A 25,638-nucleotide genomic window follows, 5' to 3' on the forward strand; every position below is an offset into this window, starting at 1 on the left:
CAAGGAAATTGAAAGGAAAGCAATATTTCCAAATTCAATCCTGGAAGCAAGTGTTACTTTGATTCCAAAACCAGGGAAAGACCCAACCAAAAAAGAGAATGGCAGGCCAATCTCCCTAATGAACACAGATGCAAAAATCCTCAACAAGATACTGGCAAACAGAATACAGAGGGTCATCAAGATTATCACACACCCTGACCAAGTTGGATTTATCCCAGGGATGCAAGGATGGTTCAACATTCGTAAATCAATAAATGTAACACACTATATTAACAGAGCCAAGGACAAAAACCATATGATCATCTCAATAGATGCAGAAAAAGCATTCGACAAAATCCAAAGCCCATTCATGATAAAACCCTACAGAAAATTGGAATAGAAGGTCTTTATCTCAACCTGATTAAGACTATCTATGAAAAACCAACAGCCAACATCATACTAAATGGTCAAAAACTGAAAACCTTCACGCTAAAATCAGGAACAAGACAAGGATGCCCACTACCACCATTCCTGTTCAATATAGTTCTGGAAACATTAGCCACAGCAATTAGATAAGAGAAAAAAATAAAAGGAGTAAAGATAGGAAAGGAAGAAGTTAAACTGTCATTATTTGCTGATGATATGATAATCTAAATAGAAGACCCAAAAAACTCCGCCAAAAGATTTCTACACTTAATTGACAGATTCAGTAGAGTAGCTGGATACAAGGTCAACACTCAAAAAACAATAGCCTTCTTGTACACAAATAACAGACTCACTGAGAGAGAAATTTGGGAAATAATTCCTTTCACAATAGCATCCAAAAAAAAAGAAATATCTAGGAATCAATCTAACAAAGGAAGCAAAAGACCTCTACACTGAAAACTACAGCACTCTGAAAAAAGAGATAGAAGAGGATAGAAGAAAATGGAAAGACATGCCTTGTTCCTGGGTAGGAAGAACTAATATAGTGAAAATGGCCATACTTCCAAAACTACTATATAGATTTAATGCAATGCCAATTGAAATTCCAACAATATATTTCACAGAACTAGAGAAAACAATCCAAAAATTCATTTGGAACCAGAAGAGACCTAGAATAGCAAAGCAATTCGAGGCAACAGAGACATGGCTGGGGGTATCACAGTCCCCAACTTGAAACTATACTACAAAGCTACTGTGATAAAACAGCATGGTACTGGCAAAGAAAAGACCCAAGGATCAGTGGAATAGATTAGAAGATGCAGAAAAAGATCCAGACATACTCAGCCACCTCATCTTTGACAAAAGAGCCAACTACCCTCACTGGAGGAAAGATAGCCTCTTTAATAGATGGTGATGGAAAAACTGGATTTCAACCTGCCAAAGATTAAAACCATATCTATCACCATGCACTAAACTAAGATCGAAGTGTATTAAACATGTAAATATTAAAACAGAAACACTAAACTTGTTCGAAGATAAGTTAGGTAGAACTCTTGAAGACACTGGCATAGGAAAACACTTTATGAACAAAACTTTAGTAGCAGGAGAACTAGCACAAAGAATCAACAACTGGGATCTCATCTTATTGAAAAGCTTTTGCACTGCAAGAGAAACTACCAATAGAGCTAAGAGATAACCTACAATGTGGGAAAAAATTTTTAGCAGCTGTACCTCAGACAAAGGACTACTATCTAGAATATATAAAGAACTGAAAAAAATCAGAGCCCCCCAAATTCAAAGACCCAATTCAAAAATGGGCATCTGAAATGAACAGACATTTCCCAGACAAAGAAGTAAAAGCAGCAAATAAACATATGACAAAATGCTCAACATCACTGGTCATTTGAGAGATGCAGATGAAAACAACACTGAGATTCCACCTCACCCCACGAAGAATGGCTGCTATCAAGAAATCAACCAATAACAAATGCTGGCAGGGGTGTGGGGAGAAAGGAACCCTTCTCCATTGTTGGTGGGAGTGCAGACTGGTGCAACTACTGTGGAAGTCAGTATGGAGATACCTCAAAGAACTAGGGCTAGAGGTCCCATTTGACCCAGCTATTCCCCTGCTGGGTATCTTCCCAAAAGAATTAAAAGAATCATACCACAATGATATATGTGCACCCATGTTCATAGCGGCAGAGCTTGTAGCAGTGAAAGCTTGGAAACAGCCCAAGTGCCCATCAACTGGAAACTGGATAAAGAAGATGTGTTTCTTTTTTTATAAAATGTAGTACTATTCAGCCATAAAGAACGAGAAACTAGAGACATTTATAGCTAAATGGATGCATATTGAGGACATACTCTAAAGCGAAATAAATAGGACACAAGTGTAAACACCGAATAGTTTCTCTGGTGAGAGAAACTGAAAGTGTAAATAAGGATTACAATGAATAACTGATAGTGGGAAACAGGAAGAAAATGTCCAAAGGGGTAGGAGAAGTGGGAGGGGAAGGGGAAAGGAAAGAAGGGAAAGGAAAAACTATGAGAAAAGGAAAAAATGGAAACAAAGTCTTTGTAAATAGGGACGGGTGGAGGGGGTGAAGGGAGGACAGGAAATGGGGAAAAAACAAGAACCAGGATATATCATGTAAAGGTACAAGTACCCAATGATAAATGTAAATGTATTGTGTACCTAAAATGTACCAATAAAAGAATCTAAGAAAAAAAAAAAGAAAACAAAACAAAATGGTCAGAGATATAGCTCAGTGTGAAGGTCCTAGGTTTAGTTCTTAGTACTGCAAAACAAAACAAAATGAAACAAAGCAGAAAATCATAACACCTATCATTGTGAGGATTTGAGTGCATGTGAAATACAAGTTATTTTTGATAACTATACTTGATTTGCTGACCCTGAAGACACCTGAACTTCACCATTTGTGTCTGGCCACTCTAAGGACTGTGGATGGTGAGGTAAGGGATGTAAAGTGATGAGACGCACAAAAAGAATTGGAGAAGTAATACAGTACCCCAGAAGTTGGCAAATGGCAGTCCACAAACCACATCTAGCTCTGCTGCCTGTTTTTTTGCACAACTCATCAACTAAGGATGGTGTTTTAGATTCTAAAATGCTTGGAAAAAAGTCAGATATTTTGTGTCACATGGAAATGGTATGAAAATCAAATTTCAGTGTCTATAAATAAAATGTTATTAGTTCATAGCCACATTCATTTGTTTGCCTATTGTGTACAGCTGCTTTCACACCAGAGCAGAGGAGCTGAATATTCTGACAGATGGTAGAGTTATAAAGCATAAAACATTTACCATCTTGACCTTTAAACATTTTTGCCAATTTGTGCAATAGATCAATCCTATACAACATAACTGTGATGTTAAAGAGAAAATTCTTATAATTTTCTCAAAGATTAGTTAAGAAATACATTATTACTTTTAAAAAAGTGTACTCATAATGGGTATTACTGGTACCAATAGTAATATAAATACAAACTACAACATTGGCTTAATGGAAATTTAGATTTGGCAATAGGAATAAATATAAAACTGACAGTTAAAGTTACAATTAGTAAAATCTGATGTGCAAAAAAACTTGATTGATAAAATCATGATACAATTTAAATATGAAAAAGAACTGATACTAATTATAATGATTCTCTAAAACAATAAAACTGTAAAAGTAGAACATTTTGAAACTGTAAAAGTAGAAATTTTTTTTTGTATTAAATTCTTTTATTGGTACATTGTAGGTATACAACACAATTACATTTCTCATTGGGAACTGTATAAAATTGATCACTAAATTGAACTTATCACTTCTAGAAAAATAGTCCATGAAAATGCCTTGATATTGGTATAGGCTGAATTAAATACTGGTGAATGGATTACATGTTTCCTTGGGGTCAAACATTCTCAAGGTTAAACAAGTTTAAAACACTCATTGGATCCACTGGGCATACACAATATAAGAAATGGAAGAAATTTTATACTCATATGGATCATTTACTTTCTAAATGAAAAATTTGAGGCCCTGAGAAGTAACCTGATCTGATGAAGATGGTTAAAAGCCAAATTAGTCAGCCAGTGTGAGGAAATCACAACCTCATGCTTCTCACCCCGACCAGTGATAAAACATACAGTCTTTGTTACACTGAGTTTATCTGAATAGTTCCTGTGGGGAAGTTAACTTTCTAAAGTATAATTTGGCTTCTATATTGTGCTATTTTCTAAATGAAGAAAGACTGGTAATTATTTGAAACATGTCTTGGGAAGAACCAAAGATTCTTTTTTTTTTTTTTTGGTACTGGGGATCGTACTCAGGTCCTTGCGCTTGTACAACAGGCAGCGAAACCACTGAGCTAAATCCCCAGCCCTTAAGCTTCTTGATAATAAGTTCCTACTTCTCACTTTGCCATTACTGTGCCTACTTGGGCCCTCAGCAACACTCTCCAAGATAATGAGGATGCTCTTAACTGCTGTTCCTCTTTCCAGTATTTCCCCTTCCACTACGTGCTAAGGTCTTTAGGATCCACCTGCTGCTAACTATACCACCCTCATAGATTGTTCTTCCCTGACACCCAGTAGTGATTTAAAAATAAATCTAATCCTGGGTGTGGTAGCACATGCCCATCATCCCAGAAGGCAGAATGATCTTGAGTTAGAGCCTAGCCTGGGCAACTTAGGGAGAACCTATCTTGAAATAAAAAATAAAATGGGCTTGGATGTAGCACAGTGCAAAGACCCTGGATTCAACTCCTCAGCACTGCAAAACAAAACACCCACACATTCTTTGGCATTCCTCTTTTCAAAAAGTGGTGCCTAAACCCCCGCCGGCTAAATGGAAGATGGTCTTAGAACTTGCTTCTAAGGAATAGCACATAGTAGAAACGATGGTAATATTTAATTCTAGGTCATAAAAGGCAGTGTGGCTTCCTCTTTGCTTTAGTCTTTTGGATCATTCATTTTGGGCTAAGTTGGTCACCAAATCACAAAGACATTCCAACAGCCCTATGGAGAATTTCACCTAGTGAGGAACTATTTTTGCCAAAGCCAGCAAAAACTATAGGTAAGTCATCTTGGAATTGGATACTCCTTCCCTAGTCAAGGTTTCTGATAAGTGCAGTCACAAATGACATCTTGATTACAACAACATGAGAGATTCCAAGTAAGAACTTCCCAGCTAAATTATTCCTGAGTTCCTGATCTACAGAAGCTATTGAGATAATAAGTGTTGAGTATTTTTTACGTTATCAAGTTTTGGTGTAATGTGCTACACAGCAACAGATACAACTATACGCTAAGCACTACATAGGTGCTATCTATTTATATACCTTAAGCACAAACTACCAAGAGTACATTAAATTTGTTGTGCTGTTTATGGTTCTAAACCTTTGCAAATGGTTACATCTTACTCTAAAATTATATTTGCCTGGCAAATGCCTCTGTTCCTTCAAGAGTCAGCTCAAGTAACCCCTCCCCTGAATACTCGAGTCTCTGTGTAGACCTGGGTCCTACTGCATCTTATCAAAGTTTCTCTGTTGAAGAAAAATTTATTTAGTATTTGTTTTATGAGCTTGAAAAATGTATTTTTTCCCATTTGTGTGATACAGTGTAGACAGGTGGGGGAATGCCCATTAAATATTTTAGAATTGATTTTATTTCTCATTTCAGTCAGTTTTAAGCCAAAATAATGAAAGGTTCAAACCACTCATATATTTATTCATGTGAACTTGAGGACCTGATGTAAATGATAAAGGAGGACAGAGAATGTTTTTCAGTTTGTTAAAAGATGAAATTAGAAATAAACATTCTGGTGCAATTCCTGGAAGACACAGTGGTATGAATATTTTAAAAAATAATGACTCACCAACAAGACTTATGTGACCAAATTTAAAATGTGTTTATTTGATATCCAAGGTGTCCCAAACAAAATTTGACTAACCTACTTCATATTCATATGAAAATGAACCCAGACAGCCTAAGCCTTTTCTAGGCATGCTAAATGTCCCCTCATGCAAAAAAGATTGTGATACTAGTCTTCAAATTTAGGAAGAAAGAGTTGTATAAATTCAGTGTTGACTATTTTTCATAAAATGAAATGAAGTCAAGTTTTGCTAAGCATTTTGCCTGAAAGCCTGAATTTTCACCAAAAAGGACATGTCATCTGTTTTGAATATTTTACAGACTAAGCCTCTATTTGTGTGCTGCTTTGATCTCCTAGCATAATGGGAAGCTAGTGATATGGTCCAGCTACACCTCAATCAAGTGTGCTTATTTAATTTATCCCAGAAATGTTGACTGCCAGATCCAGTTGGAAACTTTAGCCTCATGATCCTAGCATCAGGAAGATGGAAGAAAGCCAGGTATGGTGGTGCACGCTTGTAATTGCAGCACTCTGGGAGGTTGAGGTGGGAGGATCATAAATTCAAGCCCAGTCTGGGCAATTTAGCAACTTGGTAAGACCATCTCAAAAAATGGTTCTTTTGTTCTGAATGATGATGCAGTTTTGTGTCAAAAAAAAATATTCCTTTAAACTCAAAATAGATAGTAATTCTATAGACAGACTGTATACCAAACAAATTAGTAGAGAATTGAGGACAACCCCATTGTAACAAGATTGCTGTTGCAGATAAAATGTGAGTCAAATCATACTTTCTATAGTATCAGTATATAAAATAAAAATGTGATATAATAGGAAAGTGTCAGGCCTGTCTTCCAAAACTAGTATTAAAAAGGGGCTCCACCATATGTTAACTGATGGAGTGAGCAATGAACTTAATGATAATATTACAGAGTACAGTAGATAGTGACTAGATCAGCTTGGGACACACACAGATTATAGAATAACTTGTTAAGGTACAGGGAGAAACTAAAACATGAAAAATAGATACTAATACTGTATAAAAGTATAAATAAAATATGTGTAACTTTTCTTTAGGTTTAAATCTCTGTATTATTTTTTTGTTGGTGCTAGGGATGGAACCCAAGGCCTTGCACATGCTAAGCAAGCGGTCTACCACTGAATTATACTTTAAGCATTGTTAATTTTTTCACTCAGTAAATACTTATAAGCTCTGGCGGGGCTTATATTTTCAGATGACTATGGGAAAAATAAGGAAGATGTGAAGGATTTGATTTTGCAAAAAGTGCAAAGATAATTGATTGTTAAGGAACAATGCCCAAGTCATAAATAATACCACAAACAGGAGGAAGACAGCTCTTCTTTCATTAGTCAAATACAATCAGGAAGGTACAAATCCATGAATCTGAGAGCATATTTTTCAGAGATGGTTAAAACACTAACTCAAGTGGTTCACAGGACAATGTAGTCTTAAATCACTTAGCAGAGCCCACAAACATTCAGGATGTAACTGTGGCACACTAAAATGTTGTCTTAAGAAAACATTAAGGGCAGCCGGGGATTTGGCTCAGTGGTTTTGCCGTCTGCCTCCCAAACACAAGGTCCCGAGTTTGATCCTCAGTACCAAAAAAACAAAAACATTAAGGGTAGGGCTAGAGGTGTAGCTCAGTGTTAAAGCATGTACTTAGAAGGCATGAGGCTATGAATCTGCTTCCCAGCACTACAAAACAAATCAAAATAAACATTAAGAGAAAGGTTCTGTATTCCAAATTACCGTTTTCTTCATTGGGGCTAAGAGGTCTCGGCCTTTGACGCTGTAACTCATGTAATCACCAACCCTCTTAACCAATGTGGAGAAGGGAGCTTTTATCTATTTATTGGTATTGTCTGAAAATGATCCCTAGGTCAGAAAAAAATTACCTGCCAGCCTGGGTTGCTTCTTAGAGGTAATTAGGTTAGACCTGATACCTGTGGTTAACCCACTATGCCTCTGAGTATCTCAAGGAGGTAGCTATAGTGTTGCTCAAGCAGCATTTTTGCAAGATCACTAGTGATTCAGTCAGATCCTCAGAAAAGATCATTATCTTTGTGATTATTCTTTACTGCAGAAAAAATTAATTACTAGGATTTTGAGTTTTCTGTGCAATTGGAAGCATGCTGTTATAATAGAAGAGAAAAAAATTTCCAAGTGAATGGTGGCAGCTATGAACCTCATGAATGTTTCAGGTTGTATCACCACCACTACCAATGCCATTCTCATTGTCAGTTACTGAGCACTTCCATGTGCCAGATAAAGTGGAAGGGTATAGAATACACTATTACAATTAATTCTCAATGGTGTAGGTTTTATTATTGCCAATTAGCACACGAGTAACTATGCTTAGAGAAGTTAAATGATTTGTTACACAGATATAAGCTGGATTAAAATTAGGTCTGAAGGCAAAGCACACTGTTTGTCAACAGGCTATTTTTTTCAGTTTCGTAAATGAGATGTAGTATTACAGATTAAAAAAGACAGAAACATTAATGGAGCAACCATATCATGAAAAGGGACTGTTTTAAGAGCTTTCTGCTACCTCATTTAACCTTCAAACAGCCCCACGAAGCTAGTATATTATTATCCTGATTTTACAAATAAAGAAAGTGATGTACACAGAGGTTGGGGACTAGGTTATCTGGTTCCAAAGTTCACATTCTGATTAGGATCCTAAAATACTAGGATGCGCTAAGGAGGCAATCATCTTAGAGGACAGTGACTCAGACAATATACAGTGGAAGCTTGTCCCTATTTTACTCCTCTGTAAAGCTCATATGTAATGGTGTATGTGAACCTCTTACATGTATAGTTTGTCTGTCTGATTGTGGGTGTCCTGTATTAAGATAGAAACATGGGTGGGGGCTAATCCTGGAAAGAATGAAAAGATAAAACGACCCTCTGTTTCAGCTAGCTTGTCTGGTTTCCTTACTTACTGGCCCCCTACATATCCTCTTGTTTTTAAGTTAGAAACTCCTTTAAGTTGCTTAAGTAAAATAATTTTTTTCTTCCCTTCAACCCAAACTTTGTCCAACCTCTAAGACCCAATTCTTTCCCCTTCTGAATCTCTAGATTTCAAATTCCTCACTCATTTCCTAGGTAGTTGCAGTTATATGTTTTTAAAAACCCTCAAAACAAACAAGACAAAACAAAAACAAAAACAAAACAACACAACACAACAACAACAAAAACAAAACCCCAGTGAAATGACGTTGGAAACCACTTAAGCTCCTTCTAGTAAGGGGTTGTCTTGAGTTAGCTACAGAAATTATATATTGGTAAAGGTAAATTTGTCATTTCACCAATTAAGAATACAATCCAACATACTCCTACTGAATATCTACTGCATCCAAGAAACCAGACTCCCAAGGGAGAGAGTCCCTTCTCTTTTTGGTATAAGACAGTGTGACAAGTATGGGATCTGCAGGCTGTGCTGGGGTTATTTATTAATTAATTTATTTTGGTTTACATTTTGCAGTTGTGGGAATTGAACCCACATGGCAGGTAAGCATTGTACCACTAACTACAAACCTAGCTCTCTGTTCTGGGTTTAAATATCTGCCATTTATTAGTTGCATGATCATAGAAACTTATTTAACTTGTAGGGGAAAAGCAAGATGTTCTTCTTAGAGTGGCTATGAAAATTATATATGAAATAAGAGCAAGGAAAGTGTCTGGCACATACTAAGTGCTTAATAAATGTTCCTTTTCTCCCTCCCAAATCTCTGCAGTTAAGTTTCCTGTTTCTTGAATTCCACTGATTGAATTCTAAGCTTTTTCAGCAGAGAAGCCTTTTGCTAAAATCTCTGATCTACTTTTGAAAATATAGTATCAGATTCTGTTATATCAAAAATCAGCCCTAGGGCTGGGGATTTAGCTCAGTGGTTTCGCCGCCTGCCCTGCAAGCACAAGGACCCGAGTTCGATCCCCAGTACCCCCCCCCCCCCAAAATCAGCCCTAGTGTCGATCCACATTGACAAAATACTGGAATTTCTTACACTGCTTCAGTTCTTCAAGACGAGCCAACACCACCTTTCTATAAATGCATTCTCTAGGGTTTTAAGAGACTTCTGTCATAGCACTATTGCAATAAGAATAACTTTGGGAATGTTTCAAATAGATAAGGAGAGTTATGTGGATAACCCAAGTAGGACAGATAAAAAGGAAATGTCAAAAGAGAAAACAAATCTTTGTTTTAAAGTACCTGCCTCAAAAGCTTGTATTAATACTTGCATCATTTCAGAAAGAGAAGTCACGTAACAAACTAGTCCAAATCTTGTTTTAATATGCTGCAGTACTGATCTGAAGGACATATAACTAATCTTTAGATTTTAGTCACTGAATGTTCTTATATCAAGACCAATTTGTAAGCCCTGTGATTTACAAGCTCAACTACATCCTTGATTTGAGGAATCTTGCATCAGTTGATGCAAACTACTTCCACAGCAGAAAGTCCATGAAGAGCATGTGGCTCTTCTTGATGGCTGTGAACCACGTGATAAGCTTTTACCTGAAGGATGTTTTTTAGTTAGGAAATATAAAAGATTTCTGAATTCTATTCACTACATTTTATTTAGCATGGAATTGCAGGAGCCAGAGTTTAGGACTGCAGCATGAATTTCCTTTAAAGTTTCATTTCTCTAAAGTTCTTCTGTTTCTAAATACTTTTCCTAATTTCTTTTTATACTCTCCTGTACTAGTATTAATGCTGATATTAAAGCTCATACCCAACTCCATGTTCTTGATCTCAATGCAAAATGCCTTTTCTTTTCTGAATTTCAAGAATGTGGAAGGCAATATATACATATATAATACACATAAAACTATAATTCTATGTTATAATTACACACACACACACTGAGGACTTGCTATATATGAGGCGTTGTTCTAGATGACAGGAATACAAAAGTAACCATATTAAGGTTTCTGTCCTCATGGGGCCTACATTCCTCTTTCAAGGAAGAAGAAAGAAGAAAACTTAAAGTAAAGGAACAGAGAATAGCATGGATAAGCTAATTTAGATAGGAAATTCTTGCTTTGGATCTCCTCACTGGGATGGCTGAAACTTTGTCAGATTGCGTCACTGTAGTTCTATGATTAACAGTAATAGAGCCACTGTTATGAACTCAATGTTTTTTGTAGTTAAATAACCATTATCAAATTATGCCCCAGTTCTACTTAGTCAGTGAACTCAGAACACTTAACAGGAATGTCTGAAAATAACAGAAGGAAATATGAGAGAAAAAATGGATTACATTTGACATGAATTTTTTCTGTTAGCTGAGGAAAGAAAGAGAAAGGACTCTGTCATTCTTTTTTAAGTGGAGGTAATGTTTGTCAGTGTATCTTAGGAGCTAATTTCCTTGAAGATAATGTCATTAGTTTTATATAAGGTATTTCTTTACCAAATTCAATGTATTTGCCTGAGACAAAAACTCTTCAACCTATAGATCAAAGTTTTGGTGATAAAAAGGCAATATAATCATCAATATATCTTGGTTATTTCTGTTAACTGTCATTAGTCTCTCCGTCCAGAAATACCTGGGGACCTTGAGTCACAATTTTCAAATATTTGTTTTGTACTGTTACTATAAAGTGAAGGCACTGGACTAGATGATGATGATAATAATAGTAAATAAAATTTACTGAAAACTTACTACTTCCTAGAGATAGAGCTAAGTTAAAGAGGTCAAGAGCAACAACAAAAATAGTAATAGTAATGCAAAGAGTACAGTAGTTTTTGGTGCAAAGTACCATTCAAACCATTTTACACACATCAACTAAGTAATCTATCCAGCAACCCTATGTGGCAGGGACTAATAAACTAATTTTTATCAATAAATAAACTGGAGTTCAGAGAATTTAAATTACTTTCCCAAGGATATAAGGTAGGTTAAGCAATCTAGTTTCAAAGCTGTACCATTTGGCTCCAGATTAATTTGTTTTACAACTTATCTACTTATAATCCTCACCTAAAAGATGACATCAATGTACAGAGATTATACCCCTGTCCAAAGTTTCAGCTAATGAGGTAAGGGTCTGAACATAGGCATTCTGCTTTCAAGCCTGCTCTGACCATTATGCTCTACCATGTCCCATAAAATGACCTAAATCCAAAACCCCTTTCAGCTCTGTATTTTTCCCCATCTGAGTATTAATTATCTCTAGTAAGACTCACACTTTGCCAGTAACTGGTGTTTTACAAAATATTTTAGATGCAAAACATTAAGCTCTTAAGTTCGATAGGGAAATCATTGATTTCAAGTTTGAAATTTTGTTGAGAGAATCTGTTCTCTATAGAATTAGCAAGGAAAACAAGTGAAGAAAATGGGACAGAATGTCAAACTTCTGAAGTATTTTAAGGGTCACTCACACATCTCTTTAGGTAAAATTTTTATGACATAATGATGTTTGTGGCAAATCTTATAAGTCTGAAATATATCATAGAAACTCCAGCTATGATCATGTTATAGCTTGTGTCTATATTTTCCCCAAAGCCTCATGTGGACCTAGTGGAGTTTCTTGGAGGTGATTTGTTCTAGAATGTGTAATGCTGGGATTAAGGATGTGATGCTGGGATTGATTTATGGTACAATGCTAGTATTAGGGTGCCCTACCCTGGGTGTGAGTGCTACCTGCCCTAAGGGTAGAATATAAGGGACAGAAAGGGGGTGCTGTTGTCACTTGCTACTTTACTGCTTTCTGCCTGCAATGAATTGTTTTTCCTCTGTGATGCCCCTCTGCCATGCCACATAGTTGGAATGGGCCAACTATAAGCTGAAGCCTCTACAAACTATGAGCAATAATAAAGCTTTCCTTCTTCAACTTTGGGTGTCAGGTGTTTCGTCTCAGCAACTAAAAAAGTAACTAAGACAAGCCAGCTAACTTCAATTACAACATACTAAACCAACAGCAGTAAAAAGTTAGTGAATAGGCTCAATAGTGCAGTAACTGGAAAAAGTAAAATCAGTAACATTTGAACTCTTGCTAGTACTTATTTTATTCTGATAAAAGAGAAGTAGAGACTTTTGGAACAAATGTATATAATGCTTTGTTCAGTTTTTAATCTCCTAGTGATGTTATCAACGGGCCTATTTCCCAGAACACTAACATGTTTCTTCTGGTTGGCTAGAAAAAGGTTTGTAAGCAAAATACTATCCTGTTTAGATGTGTGTGGGAGAGGAGCTTCCTGATGAGACAAGCCAAGAAGCTCCTATGTTCTGTTAAAATGGGCAAGGCAGAACCATGTTCATTCTAAGACACTGGTAAACCACATTCTGCTATTGTATGGCCCCTATATGTCTCATGATGAAAAATATGTTCCCTTGCCGAGTGCAGATAAAGTAGTACACTGATTTTCTAAGCTTCAGCTTTCTCTTCCAAGCTGCATTCTAATCTAACAAACTTTATGGCTGACACTGTGCACTTCACCTTCATTCACTCCGCCAGAATAAAGCCATTGGAAAAGCTGCCCATCTCATAGCATATAGCCCCTTTCCACAACTTACCTCTTCATCCTTATTGACTGTGTTCAACAGCCAGAGTTCTATACATGTCCCCATCATTTTAAGCAGTTTAACACCAAGACATAGACATTTCAGGGAGAACTGACTCCAAAGGAGTAAAATCACTAATAAGCACAGGCCCTAAATCCAGGAAGTGCAATGTTACCAGTACATGTAAACTTATTAATCATAATTACTAATTTTTTCTAAGAAAAGGGTTTCCTTAGAGAAACCTCAAGGGCATCATAGCAAACTGGACCCTTCTCCAGCCAACTGGACTGGAAAAGAGAATCTGGGTAGTGCCCTGGCAACTGTTTAACAAAGCAATGCTCTATACAAAGAGGGAGCAAAGAACTCTTTAGACTTACTGCTAAAAAGGTTTTCTTTTAGTTCTTTGCTCTTTTTTATTTTCAGGGATAATTTGAAAGTAATGCTAAAGCCCTAGGAGATGTCATAGGTAGATATCCTAGGTACTGACTCTGAGAATTCAAAGTACTTTTCTATAGATAGAAGCAAAAGGTGGTACAGTAGTCTACAGATTTGTTAAAAAACAGACGATGTATTCATAATTAGCATAAAAAGACAACTCAAACCCAGGCTAATAAAATATTTAACCAATTTTCTATTGCCAAATTGATGTAAGTCCTTATAAATTTTACCAGGACACTGTTAAGAGTAATTTAAGTAAGTGATTAAGAGTAATCACAACTTGAGAAATTTGGTTATATACCCTGAAAGTTCTCCCAAAAATGTATAGAAAGAAACTATAAAAGTGACCAATAACACACAAGAAAAAACCCCCCACAACATACAAACCCCACTATGTCAAAAGCACAGCAATACACACAAGAATCATGTGAAAATCAAAAAATAGAAAGCACACCAAAGAATTTCATAAATTATACAGAAACAAGATGTGAGAGTGATTGTGTAAAAGGAAAATGAAAAAAAACAAAAACAAAAAATCATTTCTGTAGTTAAGGAAAGCTGTTTCTCACCGTTCTGAACAAAATGGCTGAACTAAGAGCATCTCATTGGCTATGCCCATATACCCTCCTCCTCATCCTATGGGGAGAGATGACAAAGGGAACAGTGCCCCAGGGCAGCATGGGAATGAAAAAGAGTTGGTTAGTATCAAAACAAAGATATAAGCATAATGTATTAGAAAAGAATTTGACTCTTTATATTAGATTCTAATTCCCTAAACTACGAAAATTAGGTTTATCATTACACTTTTTCTCTTCTCTTACTAGCTTATCATTACACGTCATCTCTATGCTAGATCTGAGAAAAATTATCAAATTGGGACTTTTCTTTGTGTTTTGCCTTTTTCTTCAACCTTTCCCCATTTCTGCCTCCCTGTATTCTAATTCCTTCTATCTTATATCAAAACTTGTTTCTTGGAAAGGATCCAGCATGCATCTTACATATGAGTGGCATAAATTTAATTCCAAGAATGTACTGGGAAACAGGCAAAGAAAGCAAAGTAATTTCTTGGCAGCAAAGGACTACTGACACTAGGTAGATCACTTTCCCTTTCACCTACATTAAAGATTGGTACAGTTTCCTTTCTAAACTATACTGTGTTCCTTAACTGGCTTAGTAATGTCTTCATGCTGAGGCTATACCTGCTGCATCGTAGAAATAACAGCAATGTGGCTATCACAACTACTTTCATCTACTATATTTCTGCTGCTGTTCCTCAAACAGTGCCATAGATGTCATTTAGTGGAGATGTTTACCAGAGGAGTTTTCCCTGACTCTTTAGGTATATAGATGTAATTACCTGAGTATATTTTTTCCCCCTTAGCCATACATTTTAAGATTGGGTGTGATGGAGATGTTGAAACCTGGTTTGTGGCAATGGGATGTGGGATAATCTATTCACCACTCTTTCCCATCCGCCACTTTCAAGATCTTGGGGGAATTCCCTTCCTTCAAAAAACGAATTAAATATGGTTCCCTTTAGACTCATCTGCATCTCTTTTGTACTGAAAAGTTGAAGGCAACAATTTCCCTTGAGAATGACATTGAAGAAATCCATCAGGAAATGGAATAAAGAAACTAAGTTTCAACCATCATTTTTAGTAGGTGATGAGCAAAGATTTCATAATTTGCAATTAAACAAAAGCAGCCCCTACACTGAGTTGTGTCTCACTGAATTTGCAAGGAGAGTCTTATTTTTCTAATGAGGCACTACTTCTTTAGCAAAAAGAAAAAAAAGTAGGCCAATTTTTTTTTTCTCAATCCAGTTCAATGATTTTTTGTCATTCTCAAGCTTTTCAAATATCTTTAAAAAAACATTTAGAATCACCAATTTCCTATATAAAAATTGAGGTTTTTTTTAAAGTGGCATTTCAGAGAAACTTACTTTTCTTCTAACTTATTGGAATAGGCAAAATGTTAGTTGTTTTTTTTTTTTTTTAAATTCAACAGTCAGAAGCAGTCTTACCTGGTCTGGGGAGGGTTTATGATTTGTCTGATTGGAATGGGAGGACTTGAAGTGGTCATCCTCATAGTTGTCGGCCATCAGCTTCATTCGATTTTGTGTCTAAGAGGAAATGATTCATAAAGTTAAATTTAGATAAAAGTTCCTGACACACTGTAAAGTGACAAGCACCTTAAGAATTTTATAAGGATAAAACTAATCCTATTTGCAATAATCTCAACTAAACAGAATTTCTGAAAATACTGGAAAGAGGTGCTGTGGACTGAACTGTCATCCCCAAATTCATATACTGAAACCTTAACCTGTGTCACTGTATCTTGAGATAGGGTCTTTAACGGTAACCTAACCATGGTTAAATAGTCATAACTGTGTAAGACCCTATGCCAACACAACTGTAGCCCTATAAGTACAGCAAGAAAAAGATAACTCTCTCTTTGCTTCTCTGTCATTTGAAAACAGAGAAAGAAGAAAGTCTCTGCAAGCCAGGAAGACTGCCCTCACCAGAAACTGAATCAGTGGAATCTGAATCACCAGAAACTTGATCTTTGTGTTAGTTACTTTTCTCTTGTTGCTAAGAAAAAATACCCGACACCCAAAGTTAAAGGGGAAAGGATTTATTTAGTTCATAGTTTGTACAAGTTTCAGTCCATAATTGGCTGGCTCTAAGGTAGGGTGGCACATGGCAGAGGGGCATCACAGAGGAGAAACAGTTCATGGCACCCACAAGGTAGTAAAAGCAACAAGACACCTTAACAGCGTCTTTCTACCTCTTTTATCTTATTCAGACTACTTAGGACGGATAGTACTCATGCTCTTAATCCTCCTGCCCGCCCTCAGGCCTAGGCCAACCATGAATCAATCACAAACTCTAAATTCAGCCACCTCTGAAAAAGCATGAGGTTTTGGGGAGACATCCAAACACAAGCTATTAACAATCTTGCATCTCTCATCCTCCAGAAAAATTTCCACTGGGTAAGTGACCCAGTCTATGGCATTTTGTTATGGCAGCCTGAACTAAGATTACATTGGTACAGGAATTTTTGAAAGAGAAGCAATATCCTCAAATTGAGCGACTTTCCAGTTCTTATTTTTATATTTTAAAATACTGGATTATATTACACAGGACCCTGTAATTTTATTTTTTTCACATTATGATATATAGGACTCATATTTCCACATTATTACCATAAGAATCTATTCATCTTTTAAAATATCCTTTTTAAAAAGTATTATATAATATATAGACCATAAATATTGTGGAGAAAGGTTATCATTTGTAAATTAAATGATTATATGATCATCTAGAAACTCTAAAAGAATCCTTGGAAAACAATTATGACAGTACAGAGTTCAGTAAGATGATTGGACAGAAACTACATATAAAATTCAATATCCATATAAAACTACATATAAAATTCAATAGCTTTTCTTTATCAATAAGTATTCAGGGAACTGGGGATATAGCTCAATAGTAGAGTGCTTGCCTAGCATGTGTGAGGTCCTGGGTTCAATACCCAGCACTAAAACATACAATTCGTGTTTTGAAAGTAAGTCATGTGTTCTAAAATCATTCTTTTTAATCATAAACCAACTATGCTCTGTTGCCTTTTTTTCATCTTTACCAAAAAGGAGAATGGGATTGGCAATGCTGTGTGACTGGGTGATTTAAGCCCCGCATAAATGCATATTATACTCAGCATCTTAGAGAGTCACTCTGCAGAGTTAGCAATTCAGAAAATGCAGGGTACATTATGCATAAAAGTAAACACCAATATATATGTTACACTAATAAAATATTGTTAAATTTTTCTTTACAGCATTTAAAAAACCTTGCTAATATTCAATGATTTAAAATGTTAACTGTAGATAATCTGAAAAATAAAGTTTAAAAAAATTATCTGTGATTCTTCTAATCAGTGATAACCACTGTCAATCTTTAGTTATAGCCATTTAATCTCCTCCCTATGAACGTGTAAAATAGATATGCTCTTCTGATGTTTTTTCTATGCCTATTTCTACTATATCGTGGTACTTTAAAAATGACTATATCTCACAGTATATTAAAATCTGGCAGGATGTGTTGTTCCCTTCTCTTCAATTCTGCTTTGTCAAAATTTGATTATCTTGAACACATTTTTTTCTAGATGAGCTGAAAATATTTGGCTTAGTTTCATAAAAAACTTTACAGAAATACACAATAATGCCTAAGTAAGGGCTTTAGATCAAATTGTCTGGTTTGAAATCTAGCTCTGTCTCTTACAAGCTATCTAACCTGGGGTAAGTTACTTAAATGCTATCAGTCTCAGTTTCTTCACTTTTAAAATTAGGGTAACAATAATTTCTCCCCCATAAGACTGCTATGAGGAATAACCGATGAGTTTAACACAAAGATGCCTGGCATCACTTAGAAAGATGCCTGGCATCACTTAGAAAGATGCCTGGCATCTAATAAATTGTAGCTATCAATATTTTTATGTAATTAAATATTGTTGTAAAATATTTTTTCCTGGCTGCATAGCTTTTGTTGAATGGCTGTCTGAGTCCCATATTGTTGGCCATTCACAATATTTAGACTTAATAGGCTGCCTATCTAATTTTTAAACTAGCTCCTCTCTCCAGTATGTAATGGTAGCCAAGACAATACATATTAATAAATTGTAATATCAAAATTTCTCTTTTCTGGAATGATCTCTAATGACTCTGCTGTGGTCTGAATGTTTGTGTTCCCTTGAAATTCATTTATATATACATATAAATCTAATTTTTTGAGTTGTTTGTTGAGTTGTTTTTTTGGGGTTTTTTTTGAGACAGGGTCTCACTGTATATTCTAGGCTGGCCTTGAACTCACTATGTAATCCAGGTTGGCCTCGAACTTGTGGTGATCCTCCTCCTTCAGCCTCCTGAATGCTGGAATTACAGGTCTGTGTCAACATGCCTGGCTCTGAACGGTGCATTTGTGCGAGAGGGGTATTAAAAGTCCCCCTCTATGATTGAACTGGTAGCTATCTGTGCTTTTATGTAAGGTAGTTTTGTTTTATGAAATTAGGTCTGCCAACATTTGGTGCATAAACATTTACAACTGTTATCTCTTCTTGGTGAATCATTGTCTCTGGCAATTTATAGTGACCTTCTTTGTCTCTTCTGACTAGTTTTGAAGTCAACTTTAGTTAGGAATTAGACCAGCTATTTGTTATGGCTTGTGTCTAGATGTCTCCATAAAACCTCGTGTGGTCATACGTGCGGCTTTTCAGAGGTGGCTGCACCTAGAGTGTGTGACGCTGGGATCAAGGGTGTGTGATTACTAAATTAGTCCACTGATTGGTTTGGCACAGTTCTGGATGTGGATAATAAGGAAAGCTCACCCTGGGTGTGAGTGCTATCCACCCTAAGGGTGTATAATCTGGCTAGAATATACAGGACAGAAAGAGGGCTGCTGTGGTCCCTTGTTGCTTGATTCTTTTGCTGCCTTCTGTCTGCCATGAACTATTACTCCTCTATGATGCTCTTCTGCCATGCCACTGTGTCATGGAGCCAGTTGATTATGGACTGAAACTTCTACAAACTGTGAGCTGAAATAAACCTTTCCTCCTTTAACTGTGGCTGTTGGGTATTTTGTCTCAGCAATGAGAAAAGTAACTAAGATACTACTCCCCTGCCTGCTTTTCGGGGCTGGCTGCATAAAATATCGTTTTCCAACCTTTCATTTTCAGCCTGTGTGTATCTTTGTGGGTGAGGTTTTGATTTTTTATTTAATCTGCCAGTCTATGTGTTTTAATTGGAGAGTTAAGACTATTTACAATGACTTATTATCAAAAGGTATGTCCTGATTTGTCACATCATTATTTTTCCAGTGGTTGATTTCTTTTTAACTACTGTTCCAGTAAGATTTATTCTTTTATTTGGACTCTTTTGTGATGTTGACCTCCTTGTCTCTGTTTAGGACACCATTGAGTATTTTCTACAATGCTGATTTGGAGGTCTTAAATTTCTTTAGATTGTCTTTATCATGGAAGTTCTTCATTTCTCTGTCAATTGTGAAGGATAATTTAGTAAGATATAATAATTACTGTTTGTAATTATTCTCTTTTAAGGCTTAAAAAACTTCAAACTCTTTTGGCCTTTAAGGTTTGCATTAAAAAATCTGCTGTTACTCTGATGGGTTTGCCTTAATAGGCTATTTTGTGCTTTTCTCTAATAGCCTTTGGTGTTCTCTATTCTGAATTTTTGGGATTATGACTATGCTGTGTCATGGAGAGGTTCTTTTCTGCCCACATCTATTTTGAGCTCTAAGTGCCTTATTTACCTAGATATCCATCTCATTCCCTGGATTTGGGAAATTTTCTGCAATAATTTAGGTGAATCAATTTTTTAGTCTCTGTCTCTATCCTTTCCTCAAAACCCATGATCTTTAAGTTTGTTTGAGTCATCTGGGAGCTCTTGGATCATTTTTTGATGGTCTTTTTTGCCCCCAGTATAGTGTTACTGAGAAAATGTTCTACTATATTCTCCTTGTCCTGCAGTCCTGATACTCTATCTTCTGACTGATCTTGCCTACAGCTAAAACTTTCAATTGAATTTTTATTTTCAGGATTTCTGCTTGACTCCTTTTTGTAACCTCTAATTCTTTATTAAAGTGATCTTTTATATCTAGAACTGTCTTTCTTAATCATTCAGCTGTTTATCTGTATCTTTAAGTTTGTTGATCCTTTTAGTGACTTAGTGATTTTTCAGTTTATTTTTCTCTTCTTTGATCTCTTCAATCTTTTAATTATTTGTTTTCTGAGTTCTTTACAAAACTCATCCACTGCAGTGTCTGTGATCCAATTTGGGGGAGTTATGAATTTTTGGAGGCATCTCACGATTATTTTGCTTTTGTGTTAAAGGTTGTAGATCTGTTCTGCTACTATAGAAGAGATATCCCTAGTTAAGCAGTTTTCTCCCTGCGATATGCTCTTGGCTTTGGGAACGATCTAGAGTGCTGATACCTACTGAACCTATTCAGAATACTAAGATTTATCTTTAGAACTTTACTGTGGAAAGAGAATAATTACTGGTAATATCAACATCCAAAGAGCAAATGTCAACATATAATATCAAACTTGTTTAAACAGTTTTCAAGTCTGTTATAGCCCAGGCAGATGATGGTGCAGTATTGGTGTAGTAATGATAGATTGGGAATTAGAAGAAAGAAGAAAAAAAAGAATAGAAAGAAAAAACCCAGAGAAACAGAACAGAATGAGAAATAAGAAAAAGGGTTTTGATGATACCATTTTCATGTCTGGAAAGAAGGGGTTGGGGAGAAGAGTTTTGAAAGATTGTATGTGGGGGCAGAAAAAAGACAAGTGAAGGAAATGTAAGTTGAAAAGCTAACTGCATATTATCAGGTAACAGATCTTGTTTAGAAAGATGTCTCCTGTTTTGCTACTCCAGGGGAAGTTAAGGAGAGAAGTATAAATAGGCTAGAGAAAATGAAACAATGATATTCAGATTAGTACTAATAGAGTATATTGAATGGAACCAAAAAGATATAAACTAGAAAAAACTGAAGAAGAAAAATAAAATATGAAAGAGAACAGAGGTGTATAAAGAGATGTAGATAGAGTGGGTAAAGAAAGACAGTATAGCTCCCTTCTAGCCCTACCCCAGTCCCAGTCCTCTGTAGTTCTGTCTGGCTCGTGATTCCTAGAGCACCCAGTAATAAAGGTACTCTCCCTTGCGAAAATATCTCTCTGTGAGTCCTTGTCTCCCAGCAAGAATGCCTCTGCAACTGGCCTCTACTGAAGTTGATGGTGGGTAGGGCAAGCATTCAACAGCTATTTCCAGAGTTTTACAATATGGCACACCCTTTGAACTGGCACTTTGAGCAGCAATGGGGTGGGGTAATGGCTTTGGCTTTTATTCTAGTTTCACCTAGTTCTATCTTTCTATCTAGTTTTACCTAGGACTATCTTAAAATAGTTCTACCTGTTCGCTATCTTGTTCAGGTTATATTCTCCTGGGAGGTGGGGTGGCGGGTATTACCTCCCTGTACAGGTGTACAACCACTAACCTGGGTGACCTGACACCAGGAATCTCATGGTAACATAAACATTCAAATCTCCAGTACTGGAAGGAATGTTAAAAGTTAAAATGTTCAGTGATAACTACAGCTGTAGCAAGATGTTAAGGAATATACCTTTCTGTCATATTAAGACAGAAAATAAGGCAATAAAATTACAAATTGTGGTGGAAAGGGTAAAAATTTATAAAGTATTTATATGTGGCCAAAGTTCAGCTGTTATTGGTTTAAAATAGTCTTTCCTTGGGCCGGGGATTTAGCTCAGTGGTTTCGCCGCCTGCTTTGCAAGTGCAGGGACTTGAGTTCGATCCCCGGTACCAAAAAAAAAAAAAGCCTTTCCTAACAGTTAAAATTTCTTTCTCTCTCTTTTTTTTTTTTTTGGTACCGGGGATCGAATTCGGGTCCTTGTGCTTGCACAGTAGGCAATGAAACCACTGAGCTAAATCCCCAGCTAAAATTTCTTATATTAGCCCCAGAATATATTGTGACAATTCTAAAGGAGAACATTACAAATCTGTACTTGTAAATGAAACTGTGTAATTTAAACCAAGTCAGTTTAAGTTTCTGGTCTTACTTTCATATTTTTATAGGTGACTGTTACAAACAGAAAAAAATACTAGGTAGTCTTAAGAAGCAAATCTGGCCAGGGATTTAGCTCAGTGGCACCACGCCTGCCTCACAAGTGCAAGGTCCTGGGTTTGATCCCCGGTACCAAAAAAAAAAAGAAGCAAATCTGACTATGTTATCTCTGCACAGAGCACAGAGGATCAAACACAGACTTTAAACTAATAGCAGCAAATACAATATGGAGGTTGTAAAATTCTGGAGGTGAGAAAAAAAAAGAACATAATGTTGAGAGAAAAGCTATTTTGTGTCTACAACCACTGCAGCTAAACGGCTTGCAGTAAGCCTTTCCAGGCTTCCATCTGAGTTTACATTAAACTTAGTGTGGGTGCCTGACAGCCACAGTGGGGGCTTCTTCATGAATTAGTCTGAACACATTGGCTGGCATCTACCACAGCACATCTGGAGTTTGTTAGACAACATTTAGGTTTTACTTTTTAAAAATCAGATCTAGATCCTTCCCTGTAACCTCTCCAAGGGCTGCTTTGACATGAATGAGTCAAGAAAACAAGTTATCCTGGGGCAGGGGAAGGTACTCTAAATTGGGACCATATTAAAGGATGATCCCCAAGTCTGTACATTCTTATTACTTCATCTCTTTCTGAGGATAGGAACTGTCCATGAATGCCAAGAGCCTATTAGGCAGTGGCAGCTCTGTTTATTGGAAGGCCTGGTCAATGCTGCTGCTTCTCTGTTAGGAAACTATCTTTAGATTGAGACATATTCCAGCAATTCAAGGACTAGACACTTTAACTTAAAACAAAGTTCATGTCATATCCTCTTTGCAAAAGTCCTCTCCCTAAAAACTAGTACACACCCTTAAGAGAATTTTTTATTTTTTTGGTATCAGGGATCGAACTTGGGACCTTACGCTTGCAAGGCAGGTGGCAGAACCACTGAGCTAAATCCCTGGCCCATACACTCAAGAGAATTAAAGAATCACAATGTCTTTGGCAAGACCTCTTCCCACTACTTCCTCACAGGTAGGAAGTATTCCTACCTGAGAGGAATACTCCTGAGAGGGCAGGAATATGAAACTTCATGGATGAGAGACAGAGAAAAAACTATAGGTAGGGATCCTGAAAACGGCATTATTTTTCTCTCTACACAGGTCATATCAGTACAGAGTATTCAGGGTGCACAGTTAGATAAAAAGGTATTAATAGTGCTGCAGTTTATATTCTGGACACTGCACATGCTAAGCAGGTACTCAACTACTGAGCTACAGTGCAGACCCTGAAAGATTTTTAGCTCTTCCTAAGGTTGTAAGCTCATGTACTAATTTCTTTAATAAGTACCTACTGAAAATATATGGTCTTGAGAGACAACACCAAAAACCACTGTGAATGAGATACAGTATTCTTATCTCCTAGACACTCTATTCTATCTGGCACAATAAGGCACAGTACCATAAATTATTTAAGTCATGTGCCTATATATTCAGGCCTAAACACTTAAGAGAACTAATGTTGCAGTTTACTCACAATCCAGTTAACTACTTTAATAATACCCTCCTATTTCACATTATCATCTTTGGATAGTCAAATTTCACTACCAGATAGATGTTTGTAATACTAAATAATAAACACATTCTTCCTATTTTATTTAACAGGCGTTCAAACATTATTGCAGGAAACTGGAATAGTGTTCTTTCACTTGTAAATAAGCAAGGAATTACTTTTTTGCTGGTCCACTATCTACCCTGTGAAAAGGGACATCTTTTGGCATTTTTTTTCAGCAAAGTCAGCCACGTAAATAAAGTCTATTTGTAAGCAGTTTTAATACTGATCTTCAGAGAAAATATCTTCATTGTGTAAATGTAGGTTATTAATTTTAACATTAAATATTATGTCTATATACTTTCAGTTGATGACTGATGGTTAAAAATAGAAAAGAGGGCTGAGGATTTAGCTCAGTGGTTCTGCTGCCTGTCTCACAAACGCAAGGTCCCAAGTTCAATTCCCAGTACAAAAAAAAAAAAGAAATTTCTTTACCTAAAAAGCTCTTTCCTAGCCTCATTACTTAAGGCAGAGGATCACAGTTAAGCAGACAAACTGTACAGAAAATCTGACTAAGAGAATGAAGGAGATGACATACGAAAACAGGATTTTAGATAGTACAAATAGTACAAAAATGGTCAGCGAAGATTAAAGTTAAAGCAAATAAATAAATTTAATAATTTAGCTTTGTCCTCATCAATAAAGAAATCTTTCCCCTATTTTAAAATGGTGAAAAAATAAACACAATATAAAATGTTATTGGGCCGGGGATTTAGCTCAGTGGTTTTGCTGCCTGCTGCCCTGCTGCGCAAGTGCAAAGACATGAGTTCGATCCCTGGTACCAAAAAAAAAAAAAAAAAAAGATTCGATTCTAGATATGTTTAAGGGCTGGGGATTTGGCTCAGTGGTTCCACCACCTGCCCCACAAGCGCAAGGACCTGAGTTTGATCCTCGATACCAAAAAAAAAAAAAAAAGTTATCATTTTAGCCATTTTTAAGGGTACAGGTCTATTAAGGATATTCACAGCATTGTGTAACTGTCATCGAAGGGGACAATTTTAGCTTTATTTTCACAAATGAAAGGGCTAAAGAAAAATATTAAGCATTAAACTTTGGGAGGGTTAAAGTTACAAAAGAAAAGGACAAAACTGTTTGTACATTTCAGAGCTTATCCAACCCTCAAATAACTAGAAATCTTTAATAAAAATATGCTTAACATCTGTGTACTAGGAATCTAGTTGGATGTAAAAAAAATATATGCCCTTTTCATTTCAAATGGGCAGATTTCACTAATTCCTACCAGCCATCATACAAAGTTAGAAAATATTCTTACAGAAGACTTGTGACATCTAAACTATCCTTATTACTAAGAACACTCTACATTTACTAGACATAATATTTGTGAAGAGCCTCTAATTATGAAAATTAACTGGATGTTTAATATAAAAAATGAGACCCTGAAATACACTCTGGAAGACAGGTATAGAAAACTGTGTGAAGGCTGGTCCCATGCCATGCCAGCCCCTGCATTATTAGTACCTGCTGTTTAAGCTGTTGCACGAGGCGATCTTTCTCACGCTTTAGTGCAGCCACTTCCTCTTGGGTCTTTTTCTTAGAGGATGAAAGCTCCAAAAGAGCTATATTGGCATCTTTTTCACTAATAGCAGCCAGGAGAGCTTCTTGCCTGCAA

General features: G+C 36.3%; 1 protein-coding gene across 28 annotated transcripts in view; it reads right to left on the reverse strand.

Moving 5' to 3' along the window:
- The window catches only part of Erc1 (ELKS/RAB6-interacting/CAST family member 1), a 510,100-nt gene that overhangs the window by 57,345 nt on the left and 427,117 nt on the right, over window positions 1-25,638 (reverse strand). For 22 of the 28 annotated variants that reach the window (XM_087182771.1, XM_021249903.2, XM_021249892.2 and 19 more), the window contains 2 exons: window positions 25,488-25,632; window positions 15,771-15,869 (listed from right to left, as the gene is read on the reverse strand). In XM_087182771.1, the coding sequence (XP_087038897.1) occupies window positions 15,771-15,869; window positions 25,488-25,632 (244 nt within the window). Of the gene's footprint in view, window positions 1-14,316; window positions 14,384-15,770; window positions 15,870-25,487; window positions 25,633-25,638 lie in introns of those variants that run through there. The other 6 variants (XR_015439770.1, XR_015439760.1, XR_015439764.1 and 3 more) reach the window with 2 other exon arrangements.

The sequence above is a fragment of the Heterocephalus glaber genome, unplaced genomic scaffold (genome assembly GCF_053883595.1).
Source record: "Heterocephalus glaber isolate CG9 unplaced genomic scaffold, H.glaber_assembly_v1.0 deba00000281, whole genome shotgun sequence".
NCBI classification, from domain to species: Eukaryota; Metazoa; Chordata; class Mammalia; order Rodentia; family Bathyergidae; genus Heterocephalus; species Heterocephalus glaber.